The sequence below is a fragment of the Papio anubis genome, chromosome 3 (assembly GCF_008728515.1).
Source record: "Papio anubis isolate 15944 chromosome 3, Panubis1.0, whole genome shotgun sequence".
Taxonomy (NCBI): domain Eukaryota; kingdom Metazoa; phylum Chordata; class Mammalia; order Primates; family Cercopithecidae; genus Papio; species Papio anubis.
In genome coordinates this window covers 131,114,917-131,130,202 of record NC_044978.1, presented here as the reverse complement: position 1 = coordinate 131,130,202, position 15,286 = coordinate 131,114,917, and the positions used below count along the sequence as shown (strand labels likewise).

The following is a 15,286-nucleotide window of genomic DNA, read 5'->3' as shown; positions in this document are numbered from 1 at the left end:
ACCAAGAAAAGACAGTCGGATCTTGGATGCAAGGGAAGGACTGAACCAATCATTCCCTACAATAAAGCGGCATTTTCCTCTTACACATCATAACTTCCCTTCCTCACTCCTCAAAACACATACACGATAGCACTGGAATGTCTTTCCCAAAAAAGTTAAAGTGTCTTGGTCGGCAAAGCAATTATTTAGAAAAAGGAAAAGAAAGACTTGAATGAATGCACCTCCTTATTCAGTTATTCATCTAAATGATAATTAAGACAGACTATCCTTCATTTGAAAGAAATCTATAAGATAACTGAATGAAGTGAGGAATTATTTCCATGAGCTCCTAGAACAATGCAAGGCTCACACATGTAGCTCTATGCACGTTAGGTGTTTATTTTACTTTTTTTAGAGACAGGGTCTTACTCTGTTGCCCATACTGGAGTGCAGTGACTCAATTACAGCTCACTGCAACCTTTAACTCCTGGACTCAAGTGATCCTCCCACCACAGCTTCCCGAGTAGCTGGGACCTCAGGCACGCACCATTGCGCCTGGCTAATTAAAATAAATAAATAAATAAATAAATTTCCCCCAGAGACGGGGTCTCACAGAGTTGCCCAGGCTGGTCTTGAACTCCTGGGCTCAAGCAATCCACCCGCCTCAGCCTCTCAAAGGGCTGGGATTACAAATGTGAGCCACTGTGCCCAGCTAGGTACATTTTTAGAAGGCTCCCAATTGCACTGGCCTGGTTGCATATTACTGTATATATATACTGTAGTTCTTGAGTTCAACTTTTCTTCCAAATCTGGAAAAAATTAAGCTTGGTTTAAGAATTCTAAAGAAGAAAATATAGGCCAGGCATGGTGGCTCATGCCTGTAACCCCAGTGAGGCAGGAGAACAGGGTCTGAAGGCAGGGAACCTTAGGCCCACCTACACTGACTGGATATCAGAGGCTACTCCCTTTTCAACCCCTCCTTTTTCTGTGTGGTAGCTGGAAAATGAAAGTAACTCTGATTGGTGCCCCCTACAATCAATCAGACCAGTCATGGGCCACCACAGTGAACCAATGGGAAACCTCTAGAGGGCATACAAACCCCAGAAGAACCAGTGTTCCCGAGCCTCTTGCTCCAGCCAGCTCCCACCCTGCGGAGCATACTTTCATTTAAAATAAATCTCTGTTTTCACTGCCTTGGTTTTGTGTGCATTTTGTCCAATTCTTTGTTCAAAACACCAATGAGCCAGACAACTGCCCTCAACCAGTACCTCCACTGCTTTGGGAGGCAGAGGTAGGGTTGCTGGAGGTCCCGAGTTCAAGATCAGCCTGGGCAACAAAGTGAAACCCCATCTCTACAAAAAATAAAAAGAAATTAGCTGGGTACAGTGGCATGTGCCTGTAGTCCAAGCTACTAAGGAGGCTGAGGCAGGAGGGTCACCTGAGCCCAGGAGTTTGAGGTTGGTGAGCTATGCCACTGCATTCCATCCTGGGCAACAGAGCGAGACCCTGTCTCTAAAAAATAAGTAGATGAATTAACAGAATAGTCTCTAAGCTAAAAAGAAAAATTTTTAAAAAGAAAACATAAGTTGGTATTAGAAAATCTAAACTGCAGTCAGACTGATGAAATTCAGTAGTTTATGTAAAGAACACAACATGAGGTCATGCATATTTACCCTCACAGTTTTCTCTACTTTTCCTCATGCATTGTTCCTTACCCACGGCTGTAGAGTAGTAAAAAAAAATGTGTGTGCATTTCTATAGGTGCCATGTCTAACGACTTCATCACAGATGTTAGCCACCATTAACTCTTTATGATTATCTTCATACACTTTTAAGTCTGAAGTGGATTCAAGGATCTGTAAATATTCTGAAAGAAAATATTTGCTAAACTTTGTGCCAAGAGAGGGACAGACTCTAACAGGCCTTTAAATAAAAACACTAAATTCCACTAATGTGAAGGATCAAGCATGTTCTTCTATTGCTCTGACTATATGCTCACAGAGCTTTTTCTAATGTTCACATTTAAAATGAAGAAAATGAAAAATATCCTCATTATCCAAATGTTAGCAGTACCCAAACTTGACAGTCCTGTCTCTGCCATGGAGAGCAGGCCCACACACTGGTGCCTGCTGGAGCAACCGTGCCAGTCAGAAGGCCAGGGGCAGAGAACCCTGAACAAGCAGTCAGGGCACTAATGAGGAAGGGGGGACAACCTGTCCTCTACAATAAATAATGAGATTAATATGCTCATCTCCCACCTGGAATCCAGCAGGAAGTTAAACCAAACGACACACGATTCTCTGATGAAGAAGAAAGAATCCAGTTGACTGTTTCTTTATATTTATTTACCTGAAAGCTTCTAATGTTTGTAACTAGTGACATATCTCAGGCCACGAATTCTGTTTGCCTAGATCATGATGTCTAAATACTGCACACTTGACCAATTTTGGATCCAAATAACTAGCTTTGTATGCTCTTGGGCCCTGTAGTACGGCTCTGCTTCAGTGGTTCCCAGCCCTGATAGGCACTAGGATTACCAGAGGAATTTTTTAAAATACCAGTGGGGGTTGGGGATTCCCGTCATCAGTGCTAAAAGCTCCCAGGTGACTGTAATGTGTAGCCGGAGTTTGGAACCAGTGGGTCAGACATCAATCCTGACAGTACCAAAGAGGCCGACTGTTTCCCAGGTCAGATCTCTCAGCAGCTCGACAGCCTTTTGAAGAAATCATGCACTCGATTAAGATGAAGGGATCACTATTTCTTCATGCTCTAAACAGAAAGATAAATGAGCTGCCCAAGAGGTGCTCAGCCAAAACCTGGGAACGGCTTTTAGAGGGCACAGTTCCCACAGTCAACAGTGAGAGCTGGAAGTTTCCCTTTCTAGGGCCTCAAGCAACACTTCTAGATTTGCACTGGGGTATGAACTAGACTGAGCTCTCTGGGGGATCCTCCAGGTTCTAACATTTCCACCTGGTAAGTAATCCTTTCAGAAGTGAATACCTGTCCCCACCCCAGCTAATGCAGACGGCCAGCACTGGAGACCACACAAGACCACAGCAGCTGGGAGACAGGTGAGAGATTTACCAGGACAGGGAGCTACATGAGTGTGTTCCTGAAGTTTTCTCAGGTGTTATCAGATGCAGGTATCTTTTTCCTAACCAGGTCCATCACAATTTTCTCCATAAAGTTTTGTACCTTTCACTCACTCACTCACACACACACACACACACCCCCCCCCACCCCAATCCATCCCATATAAAAAGTTTAAAGAAGTTTCTGGCATGAAAATATGCCCTCTTCTAGCTGAGACAGAGCACTCATTAGCACGGATACCATCCCACTCAACTTGCCTGCTGCAAACGTGGTGGCAATACACATCCTCTAGTCTGCTGCGAGGAGGTTCTGAAGAAAGCAGTCGCCCTTTACTATTTGGTAAAGTCGGGTTATATTTTTAACCCAGTGGATTAATCAGTCAAATCTCAGACATGACAGCAGGCTTCACAATCTTTTTTCCCTTTGTTATTCTTAGCTCAACTTCCACAGCTGAGTAAGAAGTTTTTCATGTACTTACAAGAGTGTTAAAAATTTTATTTCCTTCTCAGCAGGAGAGAGTTGGCCCTTCTTGTGTCTTTGTCTCTGATTCTTGGGCAAGTTGGCTTGGGAATGCTACTGGAGAAAAGCTCACTAATCTTTCATCATCATGAAAAAGCAACAAATAGAACAAGAGCTCAATGATTCAAAATAAAAGGAGACTGCCTAAAATAGCAGCATGTTCAAGTAACAGACAATCTTAAATAATGCAGCAATTTTTTTTTTTACTCTGTCCATTCTGTATCCAAAAGAATCTTCCAAAATTATAATAAATAAAATGATGTGGTCAACACTTTGCAATGTGCCATTATCAGCCTATATTACTCAAGGAGACACTAACCATATGTTAGTAACTGTAATGAGGTGTTGTATGGTCATGTGTTAAAATATGGATGTGATATTGGTATAAAAGATCCTACTACGAGAGTAAAATTTGTACAGAGCAGTTCTTTTAATAATTCAGAATATGAATTAACATTTCAATTAATATAATATCTCAATTTCTAACCTAATGGGCAAAACCTAATGGGCCAGGTGGTAAATGCCAGTTATAAGAATAAACGAAAATGAGGCTGGGCATCGTGTCTCGCACCTGTAGTCCCATCACTTGGGCAGAGGCAGGTGGATAACTTGAGCTCAGCAGTTCAAGAGCAGCTTGGCCAACATGGTGAAACCCCACCTCTACAAAAAAATACAAAAATTAGCCAGGCATGGTGGCACACACCTGTGGTCCCAGCTACTCAGGAGGCTTAGGTAGGAGGATCATTCCACCCCAGAGGTAGAGGCTGAAGTGAGCCAAGATCACACCACTCCAGCCTGGGCGACAGAGCAAGACCTTGCCTTAAAAAAAAAAAAAAAGAGGGGGGGTGGGGGCAGCCCTAGATGCTACATTATCCTAAAAGAAGCTATCGTTTTTAATGACTGCCTCACCTTTTTTAAACTAGCAAGACCGATGGAGGGACACAACACGTGTTAATGCCCATATGCAGAATGAGAAGCAAAGTCCAGACAGCTAACGCTGGTAGAAGGCGCAAAGGCTACAGCGAATCAAAGCAAAGACTTGTGAGACAACTCAACTGGGCCTAAATCAAAGGTTGATCAAAGATACCATCAGGCCAACAGCAAGGATGGTCCACACTGGAGTCAAGGCAGTCTCCCCAGAACTCACCTTTCTCTTTTTGGCCAACTTGCTTGAGCTGTCTGAGCTCCTCTTCTCAGAACTGTGCTTCTTCCCTGCAGGTGGCTGTTTATCTTCTGCTTTCCTCTGGCGGCTCCCCTTTCCAGGAGGCTGGGGTATCCGAGAGAGCAGGTCTAGGGTGATCTTCACCATCAAGCTTTGTGGGGGAGGAGTGTCCCTGAGCGGTGAGAGCAGCTTGGTGTCTCTCAAAGGCAATGGGAGTCTGTCTTTGCGGCTGTCCTCCTGGACTACCACGGCTTGGCGGCAGCCACTAGTCCTGCTGCCGCCGCCACTGTGGAGCGGGCCCTGGCTCTGAGTCAGGGGAACAAGAGCAAAGTGCTCAGGGCTCCTGTCCCCCACATTGTCCTTCGTGGGTTCTGGGCCTGAGGGAGCCTTAGAGGGGGCAGGGAGGGAGCTCTTGTGCTTCTTCTTCTCACTGGAGGGGGGTACTGCTGGCTTGGGCTCTTTGCTTGCTGCGGCCCGGGGCCGTCCTTTCGTCTTCACCTTGGGCTTGTCTTTGGAAGTCTGGTCTCTGGAGCCGTAGGGAAGAAGTCCCGCCTCCCTTTCCACCTGCAGGCTGGCCCGTGAATCCGCCCGGGCAGAGGCCTTGACAGGTTTTTTGGGTTGTTTGGTTCCAACAGTTTGCCTCTGTGGGGGTTCCTGCTGTGCCGGGGACTTCTGACAGCTCCTCTTTCCGGGGTGGGGGGCTTCGGGTGGGGCCCGGGGGGCTTTGCTGGAGCTTTTCGGGGGAGGATCTTTGGATTCAGAATGCTCCTGACTCGTGGCACCGTCGCTGCTGCCCTTACTCTCTGGGCGCCGCCGTGGGGGCTCTGTGCTGCCGGGACCCTCTGGTGGTGCAGCGGGCTGGCTGACTTTGGTCAGCCAGTTGTCCAGCTGCCATTTGTTTGTTGTTGGAGGCTCAGGCTAAAAATATGGAAAGAAAGAAAAGTGTTAACTGACTGATGATGACAAATCATTCTTTTGTGTTAGTCACCCACTTATACAATACTGTCCTGCAGAGGAGCGAATCCCTCCAAACCCAGAATTTAGGTTCCGGTCATCCTCCTCAAGTTATAAGATCTATAACAATTAACTCTTAAAGCAACCTTCACTTTTTTGTGGGATTTAGAAATTTGGTAATAGCAAGTATTAACCAACAGGCAACTGCCAACTGCTGAGAAATCTTTATAATATATCTAATGGTAATTACAGTATAATTTAAACAGAATTGACACATTTTGGTATGTGAACTACTCTATTAAGGAATAACAGGAGGAAATGAGTAAAAAATCATTTCATCAAGTATCTGCAGAAGGCAGCTAATGAATAAACTAAGTTTTAGTGGGCTCACATTTTATCCTTGTTTTGACATATTTTTCAACTAAAGATGACTTTTATTCAAGAAGAGATTTCTCTTTTTTGTGTGTGATAGGGTCTCACTCTGCTGCCCAGGCTGGAGTGCAGTAGCATGATAATAGCTCACTGCAGCCTCAAACTTCTGGCCGCCAGTGATCTTCCTGCCTCAGTCTTCCAAAGCACTAGAGTAACAGACCCATTTCTCTCTTTTACTTAAACACATTATGTAGTAAACATTTATATGTGACAAAGTTATCACATCACATATAGTATATACTGATTTGCAATTTTTACACCTTGATAAGAAGTCAGCTGGGTCACATTAGCCAAGCATTTAATCCCATGTGAACTCTTGAAAAGTCAAACATTGGACCAACACAGTGGTTCACGCCTATAATCTCAGCTTTGGAAGGCCAACACAGGACAATTCTTTAAGCCCAGGAGTTCAAGTCCAGCCTGGGCAACATAGCAATACCTCATTGATACAAAAAAGTAAAAAATTAGCCAGGAGAGGTGGCACATGCCTGTGGTCCCAGCTACTCAGAAGGCTAAGGTGGGGATTGCTCGAGCCCAGGAGTTTGAGACCGCAGTGAGCCATGTGCACTCCAACTTGGGTAACAGAGTGACACCTCGGTCCCAAAAAAAAAAAACAAAAAAAAAAAGTCATACATCAAATCTCTCATTACAAGCAACCTGGTCTGAAATAGCACCTATGTTTCTAAGATACAAAGGGAGGCATACAGTCAGGGGCAATGAGAATGTACAATTGCGTGGCATAAAAACAGAGGTTCCTGGCTTGTTATCTTAACTGTTAGTTCAACCTTTGTCGATAAATTAACTGCTGTTGCATCCCACCACGTCTCTCCAGCTCGGCTATTACACCTTATTAAAAGAATGACAGAGACTCTTGTGTCTCCAAGTTCCACTACTCTATCTTGCACATAGTGGGTGCATGAGATATATGCGTATTCCGCTAGGTGGATTACTATACCCATGAATTTCATATCATATAGAAAAACATTAGTGTCTAACAGAGTGAGTGATAGTTACATTTATTTTAAAGAGAACACATCGCTGTCCTTACGTCCTTATCTTAAGAAAAATACTAATTTCTTTAAAGATCCACTCTGGGAGGTGGTTTGTAGAAGTAAGTCATATACATAATGCATCAGAAAATTAGCTGAAAGACATCCCACTTCAGATTTATTTGCTTAGATTATAGATAAGGAGAACACTCCAGTAGGTGGAAAAGTTTTAAGGGGAAGAAAGACTGCTGACAATTTTTCCGAGTGGAACATCCCAAATAATTCTACTTCATAAAACATGGAAATCTAATGATGCAAAATATGTGGCTATGACATAAAGGCTTTTTGGCCAGGAAAAGGTTAGGTAATAAAATGATCAGGTAGACAGTTCGGGTTTAGTGTGACTAATGGAACAGAACTAAGAAACTTAAAAAACCAGGCAAGAACATTCTTTGGACAGTAAGATGACTGCATAATTCCTTTTTTCTTTCTGTTTACCTCATACTGCTGCTTATGATAACATTATCTTCCTTATGGCTTCCTTCGCTTATGTTAACTGTATACCCATGCCGTCATCTGAATTTAAGGGCAGAGAGGGAGGGAAGAAGGAAACTACTACTAAGTGGCAGGCATTTTGTCACATCTAAATCTGTATTCAACATTCTAAGAAGGCAGAATGGTTAAGAGTAGAGAAAAGATTAGCACACAATGCCCACTTGTCAAACATGATTTCCTGCAGAGACTTCAGGGTGTGGTTACATAAATGGTTAACTGATGGGACAAGGTAGTGAGAGACATCACTTGCCAATCACAACAGGCACGAAGCCTTCACACCCTTCCTCAGGAAAGGTATGGACATACCTCACCCGCTGGCTATACTTACAACTGCACCCCAATCCCTGGCATGCTCTTTAGAAGACGATTTAAGTGTGAACCCAAAAGGGAAGTCATTCCTGGTCTAAATAACATCTGGTTTCCCCCCAACCCTCAGAACAGAATAGTACTGAGATACATTTAGTAGTCCCTAAGAATGTCCTGGTTACAGAAATAAAATATATTCTTCCGCTACGGTCCTAAAACGTTCTGAAGGAAGGCCTATGTCCCAATTTGAGGGTAAAATTGAGTAGTTGTGCCAGACAAGGGGAAGAGGTAGGGGCAATCCTGTATACCCAATATTAAGTTGTAAAATGGATACAATTTCTTTGATATATTATTTGGGTATTGAGATGGAAAAAAATGTTTTCATAAGGGATTGATTTAAAATATTTTTTAGGCTGGGCGCTGTGGCTCACGCCTGTAATCTCAGCACTTTGGGAGGCTGAGGTGGGTGGATCACTTGAGGTCAGGAGTTTGAGACCAGCCTGGCCAACATGGTGAGACCCCATCTCTACTAAAAATACAAAAATTAGCCAGACGTGGTGGCACGTACCTGTAGTCCCAGCTACTCAGGAGCCTGAGGCAGGAGAATTACTTGAACCCAGGAGGCGGAGCTTGCAGTGAGCCAAGATCACACCACTGCACTCCAGCCTGGGCGACAGAGTGAGACTCTGTCTCAATAAAAATAAATAAATAAAAATGAAAATAAAACATTTTTAAAAATAAAGTTTAAGTAGATAAAAGTGCCAAGGTTTTAGACTTTCAAATATCCTGGGAACATTTTATCTTTGTTTAGAGGATCAAGGTCTGGACTTTCATTTCTTTCTCTGCCTCTCCTCACCCCACCCCCAATCTGCTCTCCCAGTGCCGGTGCAACCCAAATACTACAAATTGGAAGTAGGAAAAAAAGGATATAATTATTTTTTATTAGGTGTTTTAATAAATTGGCAAAAGTTAGTATATTTTAGAATGAATTATGATTTTGAATTAAGAAGTTCTGAGCTATGCACAATATAGATTTATTCTTTTAGTAACACTACATAGCTACGGGGAATATGAGTGCAAAATGTTTTTTAAATGCTTCAGGTGATGGGTACCCCACTTACTCTGATGTGATTATTATGTATTATATGGCTGTATCAAAATATCTCACGCACCCATATATACACCTACTACATACCCCAAAAATTAAAAGACATAAAAGAGTGAGAAACTGAAAACTGCATAATGTACAGTACTGATTATGGAATATTAATGAAAAAGAATTCTCATTAATATCTGTATGTACAGCCTATTATGGAATTTGTGTTACTCCCAAATAACACCAGAGATTTATAATAATGCAGGTATTTACTGTAAAAGGAAAGACATGTAGTTAAATACTTTAGGAAAAATTCAAAATTTAAAATCTAAACAAAGATAAAATATTCCCAGGAGGATGAGCCTCAGTACATAACACGTACTGTCCACGGATCTGCAATACATACCAATGCTAGCCCTTTTTAGTAAAGCGATTTTAAAAGATAAGGCAGGAGGGGACCATTTATTTTACACCTAAGAGGTTTCACTCTATTCCAGTAACTTCTCAAGCAATAAAATATATCTATGTCTCCTCATTACTACAAATACCAGACTTTCTATCAAGTTTCAATTATTCAGCCAAATCTGTACCATTTCCATTTTATTTTAATTAAATGTTATTTAATTATCTTTTCGATGTCAGTAATGTAACTAGCATGAAGATTTTTCTTAAGAATAAGGTGAAACACAAAGCAAAGATCTTATAAACGTTAACAGTGAACATCACACAATTTGTCTGCACAGTATATTCAGTATCCTTTTCCCTGAGGCAAAGAAAAATTATTTCAATAGCAATTAGTATCATATAAGGAAACAAAGAGCCCCAGAAACACACAGTGTAGTTTCTAAATCTGAAAGGCACTTCAAGTGCAGTTAATACTGATGCATGTCTGTCCACTCCAAAACATATCAAACTCTTATTTTCTGCGCCAGACATAGATTCGCATCTAACAGAAAATGACAGCCAGTTATTTTCTCAGCCTCCCTCACCCTCAGACAAGACCCTTAAATCTCCCTACATCAGCTCCAGATGTATTCAGTTAATGCCCCACTGGAACTGCTTTGCTTTCTAAACAGAGACAAATACAGAAGGCTTTTTAATGCTTTCCTAATTAGAAAGCTTCATTTCCTGGCATTTCCATATTAAATATCTGGAATAATTTTCTCGATGTGGGCTGGTCTCATTCACCAAAAAGAATGCCTTCCCTTTTCATTAATTTCTTTCCCCACCATAATTTTTACAATGCTACCCAAATTTTGAGGTTATCTGGCAACCCTGTTAGATGTTACTAACAATTTCTTGGGCTCCACAATCCAGTAAATAGCATAAACCCTCTATATTTATTTAGTGCTTAAGATTTTCAGTCTTATCAGTTTATCTTTACAATATTCTCCTGAGGGTGGGTAACAAGCAAACACCATCATCCCTGTTTTACATGGGGCAGAAGGGAGCAAGAAACAGAACCCTGACAAAATCACTTTGCCATCAATTTAACGCATGGCTTTTAGTGATTCGAAAATAGAACTCCTGATGACTTATTTCTAGTTCACATTCCTGCCCTTTGCTAAATCAGGCGGTCTCCTTTTGCTTTCCTTAATTCATGCATTTCTAAAATTTCAAAAAGAATTCTCATTAATATTAAAATAGCAGCCTACTGAAACCAAGTTTTCTTTTTAAAAGAAGGGAAAAGAAAATGGTGTGCAAACAGTCTTAATGAGTTGATCTTCAAAACACCACTAGCAACGACAGAGAAGGCCTATCATTTTCAACAGAGGGGAGAAGACCTCTCTCCCAACTCTCCTTTACTAAATATTTGGTAAGAAGCAAATAAATAGAAACAGATGGCTCTAGACAGCGCAGGAGCAGGAAAGCACTGCCCCATGGCACAGAACGACTCAGTCTCACGGTCAGTCCTGGCCCACAGCACAGACTCTAGCTTCAAAGGGCAGAATGCTGCCATTTAAGGTGGCCATCTCGAGGGGGGACACGGTACCTCCGGAGCCGGGGTTTCTAGGGGCTCATTTTCTTCGCTGTCACTTGAACTGCTCTCGCTCTCCGAGTCTGAGGAACTGTCTGAGTCACTGGTGCTTTCTGACTCTGCACTGCTGGAATGTGCTGATGCCACCGGTTCTGGAAGGGACTGTGGAGCACTGCAAAGCAACCAAAAGATAAAATTAGAAGGCACGATGCAAGGTGGATTTCTTCCTTCTCCCTTGCCCATTTTTCTGCTACTCAAAAGGAAGGGTCTTGGTATTACACACACTGCTAAACTATCACATCATCCAACTGAGAGAGGCCCAAAGTAGTTTAATAGGAAAGCAAAAACCTCTGAAAACTGTTCACCAGATAAATGCATAAAAGACAAGCCTGTGAAATTTTACTCCTGAAGAATATTTCAAGCGATCCAAAATTTAAGTTAGATGCTGGGTGCTTCATATGAAGGGTTGGTAAACCATAGCCTAGGCTGGCTGCCTGCTTTTCTAAATAAAGTCTTATTGGAAGACACCCATACCCATTTCTTTAATGTACTATGTCTGCTTTTATGCTGCAATGGCAGATTTGAACAGTTGCAACAGAGACATATACGGCCCACAAAGCCTAAAATATTTACTATCTGATCCTTTAAGTTTGCTGCTCTCTGCTACACATAACCAAATCCAATTAATTTCTATAAGAAAAGCCAGTACGTTAAAATCTCCCTATATTCTCTATACAAGAACTGGGTGGTAGCCAAAGATCACTAAATATAAATGGTGTTCCTTTGCAAGATGAACTCAAAAGTAAACAACCATTCACACTTCCTGGCAGAACTACAAAAGTGATTTAGGGATCATCCCCAAATATCAGCCAAAGGAGAGATTATCTACTCCAAATTTTAAGAATGGGGCAATAAATCTAAGTTAGTGAGAAAACACATTGATCACAATGCTAGACACACATAGAATTTCAAAGCATATATAATCTTAAAGCTTCACCCTAGATGGTATTAATTAAAGCAATAAGTCATTAACTAAAATCTGGACAGATTCCAAATCCACCTAAAACGTTTTCAAAATAGATTCATAAATAACATACTAGAATAAAAAGTATTAAACAATAACAAAATCACTAGTTGAAGTAATTTTAAAGCACACACGATACCACTATATAATTTCCTCACAGAAATGCTGTACCCAGTCTGTGGCCCTATCTCCACTGGCAGCTGAAGAGCACGAGCCAGTGATGAGCAAAAGGGGCTACACTCTCAATGTTACTCCTGCCTCAAATCTGTACCCCTGCTTGGTCTCTTCTTTTTCCTTTTCCTTCACTTTTAGAAGTTAGGCTACCTTGTCATGTTTTATGAGTCATCATAACCCACCAGAAATTACTGAACAAAATAAGACATAATCAAGCAAACCTTATGAATCTGTAAGAGTGCACATAATTACATGGGCTTCCTCCACATTAACTGTAACATCCTCTGCATAATGGACAAGATTTTATCACTAATCTCGTCTCTGAGTGGATGAGCACATCTCAAGGGAGTAAACTTTGTCCATAAAAGACAGGTATCTGGCATATCAGAGGAATATATTATAAAAGTAGTTCAAATAGTTCATATTTTCAAAAATCAAATCATCACATTTCCTAAAGTATGGCTGGCTTGTTCCATTTCCCATCACACTGAAATGTACCGCTGGTCATTTTGAAAAGCAGCTGAAACAGTATGAAAATTCATGTAACTAAGAAAACAACCATAATGGAAAAGAAGTTCTGGAAATAATTGAGCTTTATTGAAAACAGCAAATCTGTTACCTCCATTAAAACACTGGGCTTGTCAGTTTAACTTTTCAAATATTGATTACCTAACACTGATGATAAATTGTATTTTAAGCTTGTTTGTAAACTCCTTTTTTTGAGACAGAGTCTCGCTCTGTCACCCAGGCTGGAGTGCAGTGGCGCGACTTCAGCTCACTGCAACCTCCATCTCTTGGGTTCAAGCGATTCTCCTGCCTCAACCTCCTGAGTGGCTGGGACTACAGGTACACGCCACCATGCCTGGCTAATTTTTGTATTTTTAGTAGAGACAGGGTTTCACCATGTTGTCCAGGCTGGTCTCGAACTCCTGACCTCAAGTGATCTGCCCGCCTCGGCCTCCCAAAGTGCTGGGATTACAGGCGTGAGCTAGCACGCCCAACCTGTAAACTCTTAAAAATCTTTAACATCTATACTGATGATGTAGATCAGTGTGGGGCTCTCGCTTCTATAGGGTTAACAACCTCCTTATGGCTGATTTAAGCTTCCAAAATATTAAACAGGTACTTTCCTTTTACTGTGATCCTTCAGCGTCTTCCCATGAAAAAACTGTGGAAGTACTAAATAAGGCTTTATTTTTCCCATTTGGTAAAAAATTGCAAACATTCTGTACAGATGGGGAGAAACCCACACAGTACCTTGGAGGTGCAGATGAGGAGGGAGGCTTCTCTGGGGTCTAGGCATTCACAATAAGGGGAAGAAGGAACAGGAAAAGAACAAAAAACAGGTTAGAACAAGCAGCTCAGATCTGTTAGATGGATTTAAAAGGACTCCTGGTATTACAGGCTGTGCAACACTTACTTGTTCACCGTCACTGTCCTCACTGTCACTGAGCTGAAGGTCGTCTTCGAGCATGCTGGAAAGGGCAGGGACACAGAGAAGAATGAATGTGAAATGACTTCTAACAACTTTTCTAGCATGTAAATAGAAAATACGCCTAATTAAACAAAAGAGAGAGAGGACATGTATACGTTTTATTTATTAAAGGCTGTAATTTCCAAAAAATGTAAGTTTTACAATTATACAATTACAATGTACGAATACAATTATAATTATATAATTATAACACAGAAACCAGTTAAGTGCAGCCTCTCACCATCTCAAGACAGACTCTTTCACATGTTACAAACATTGAAGCAGAACTACCACAAGACAAGGATTCATTGCAAGCCCTGAGACTAAAGTCCTCCACTCCTAATCAGTGAGGTCAGGGTCCATGCAAACAAAACAAATGGGGTGGGTGGGGGGGATACATAATACACTCAATTACTTTCTTCCAAAAGCTCTAACTGAATTAGAGTAATTAGCCATTAAATGAATTAAAGTTGAATGAATATTTGTAAAGCACTCAGAACAGTGCCAGGTACATAAAAAGTTCAACATTAGAATTAAATACACAGTAAGATGTATGACGCTATCAAGGCAAATATCACCCAACAGTGCAGTTACTTTACATTTCTGTCCAAAGGACATTATTAATAGTGAGCTTTATTTTTCACATGTAATAAATTATTCTTTTTTGCCTATGTGAACACTGATCAATGGGAACAGTAATACAAATGCAATTGTCTACAGATTATGTTTAACCTTATTGCTATTGTTTCAGTGGGGAAAAAAAAATCCATTTCCTCAAACTTGGATTAACGTATCTGTAGGCATGCTGGCTTATGGTGAACCTAAATAGTAAAAAGCAAACATTTTCCAATCTGTACATGTGTTGTCAAATTTCAAAAACTCCCCTACCCTTAACCTTCTTCCATGGAAATAGCCAAATATCACAGGGATGAATCAGTAATTGCTTCCTCTCTTCCTTTTCCCCCAAGTTTTATGAACATGGCTATTTGAGGAAATGTTGTAAGTAAAACTGAAAAGGAAAAAATAATCTGCTGGAGCATTACTAATGCTCCAAAAAGCAAATTATTAGAGGTTAAAATCCTTCAGTATTTCCAAAAATACCTATTCAAAAATCTGACCACCAATTTTTACTGCAAAGCCACTATCTACCACTGAAGAAAGCAGGCATGGTTACTTCGGAAATCCTGGTAAAAATCACTGTATTTTCTAATGAAAATGAATAAAACTTGGCTGTTCTGTAAATGACCGCCTACATGAGGTGGTAACTCTGCCAAGAAACAACTTTCATAAATGTACTAAAAACATACTGGGATAAGTTTCTAAATAAAATGAAAACTGTCAGCAACTTGCAAATGTAGGTCTTGCACAATATTTATCTAACAGAAGCTAAATTCATATTTTTATTTCTTTTTGAGACAGGGTCTCACTCTGTTACCCAGGTGTGGTCTTGGCTTACTGCAGCCTCCGCCTCCTGGGCTCAAGCAACCCTTTTGCCTCAGCCTCCCGAACAGTTGGGACTACAGGCGCATGCCACCATGCCTGGCTAATTTT

The 15,286-nt window shown here is 41.2% G+C and overlaps 1 protein-coding gene across 11 annotated transcripts in view; it reads right to left on the bottom strand.

The window, feature by feature from the left end:
• The window catches only part of AFF1 (AF4/FMR2 family member 1), a 207,332-nt gene that overhangs the window by 21,514 nt on the left and 170,532 nt on the right, over positions 1–15,286 (bottom strand). For all 11 annotated transcript variants that reach the window (XM_021938441.2, XM_031664590.1, XM_031664587.1 and 8 more), the window contains 4 exons: positions 13,682–13,736; positions 13,519–13,556; positions 11,079–11,235; positions 4,739–5,671 (listed from right to left, as the gene is read on the bottom strand). In XM_021938441.2, coding sequence (XP_021794133.2) covers positions 4,739–5,671; positions 11,079–11,235; positions 13,519–13,556; positions 13,682–13,736 — 1,183 coding nt within the window. The remainder of the gene's footprint in view (positions 1–4,738; positions 5,672–11,078; positions 11,236–13,518; positions 13,557–13,681; positions 13,737–15,286) is intronic.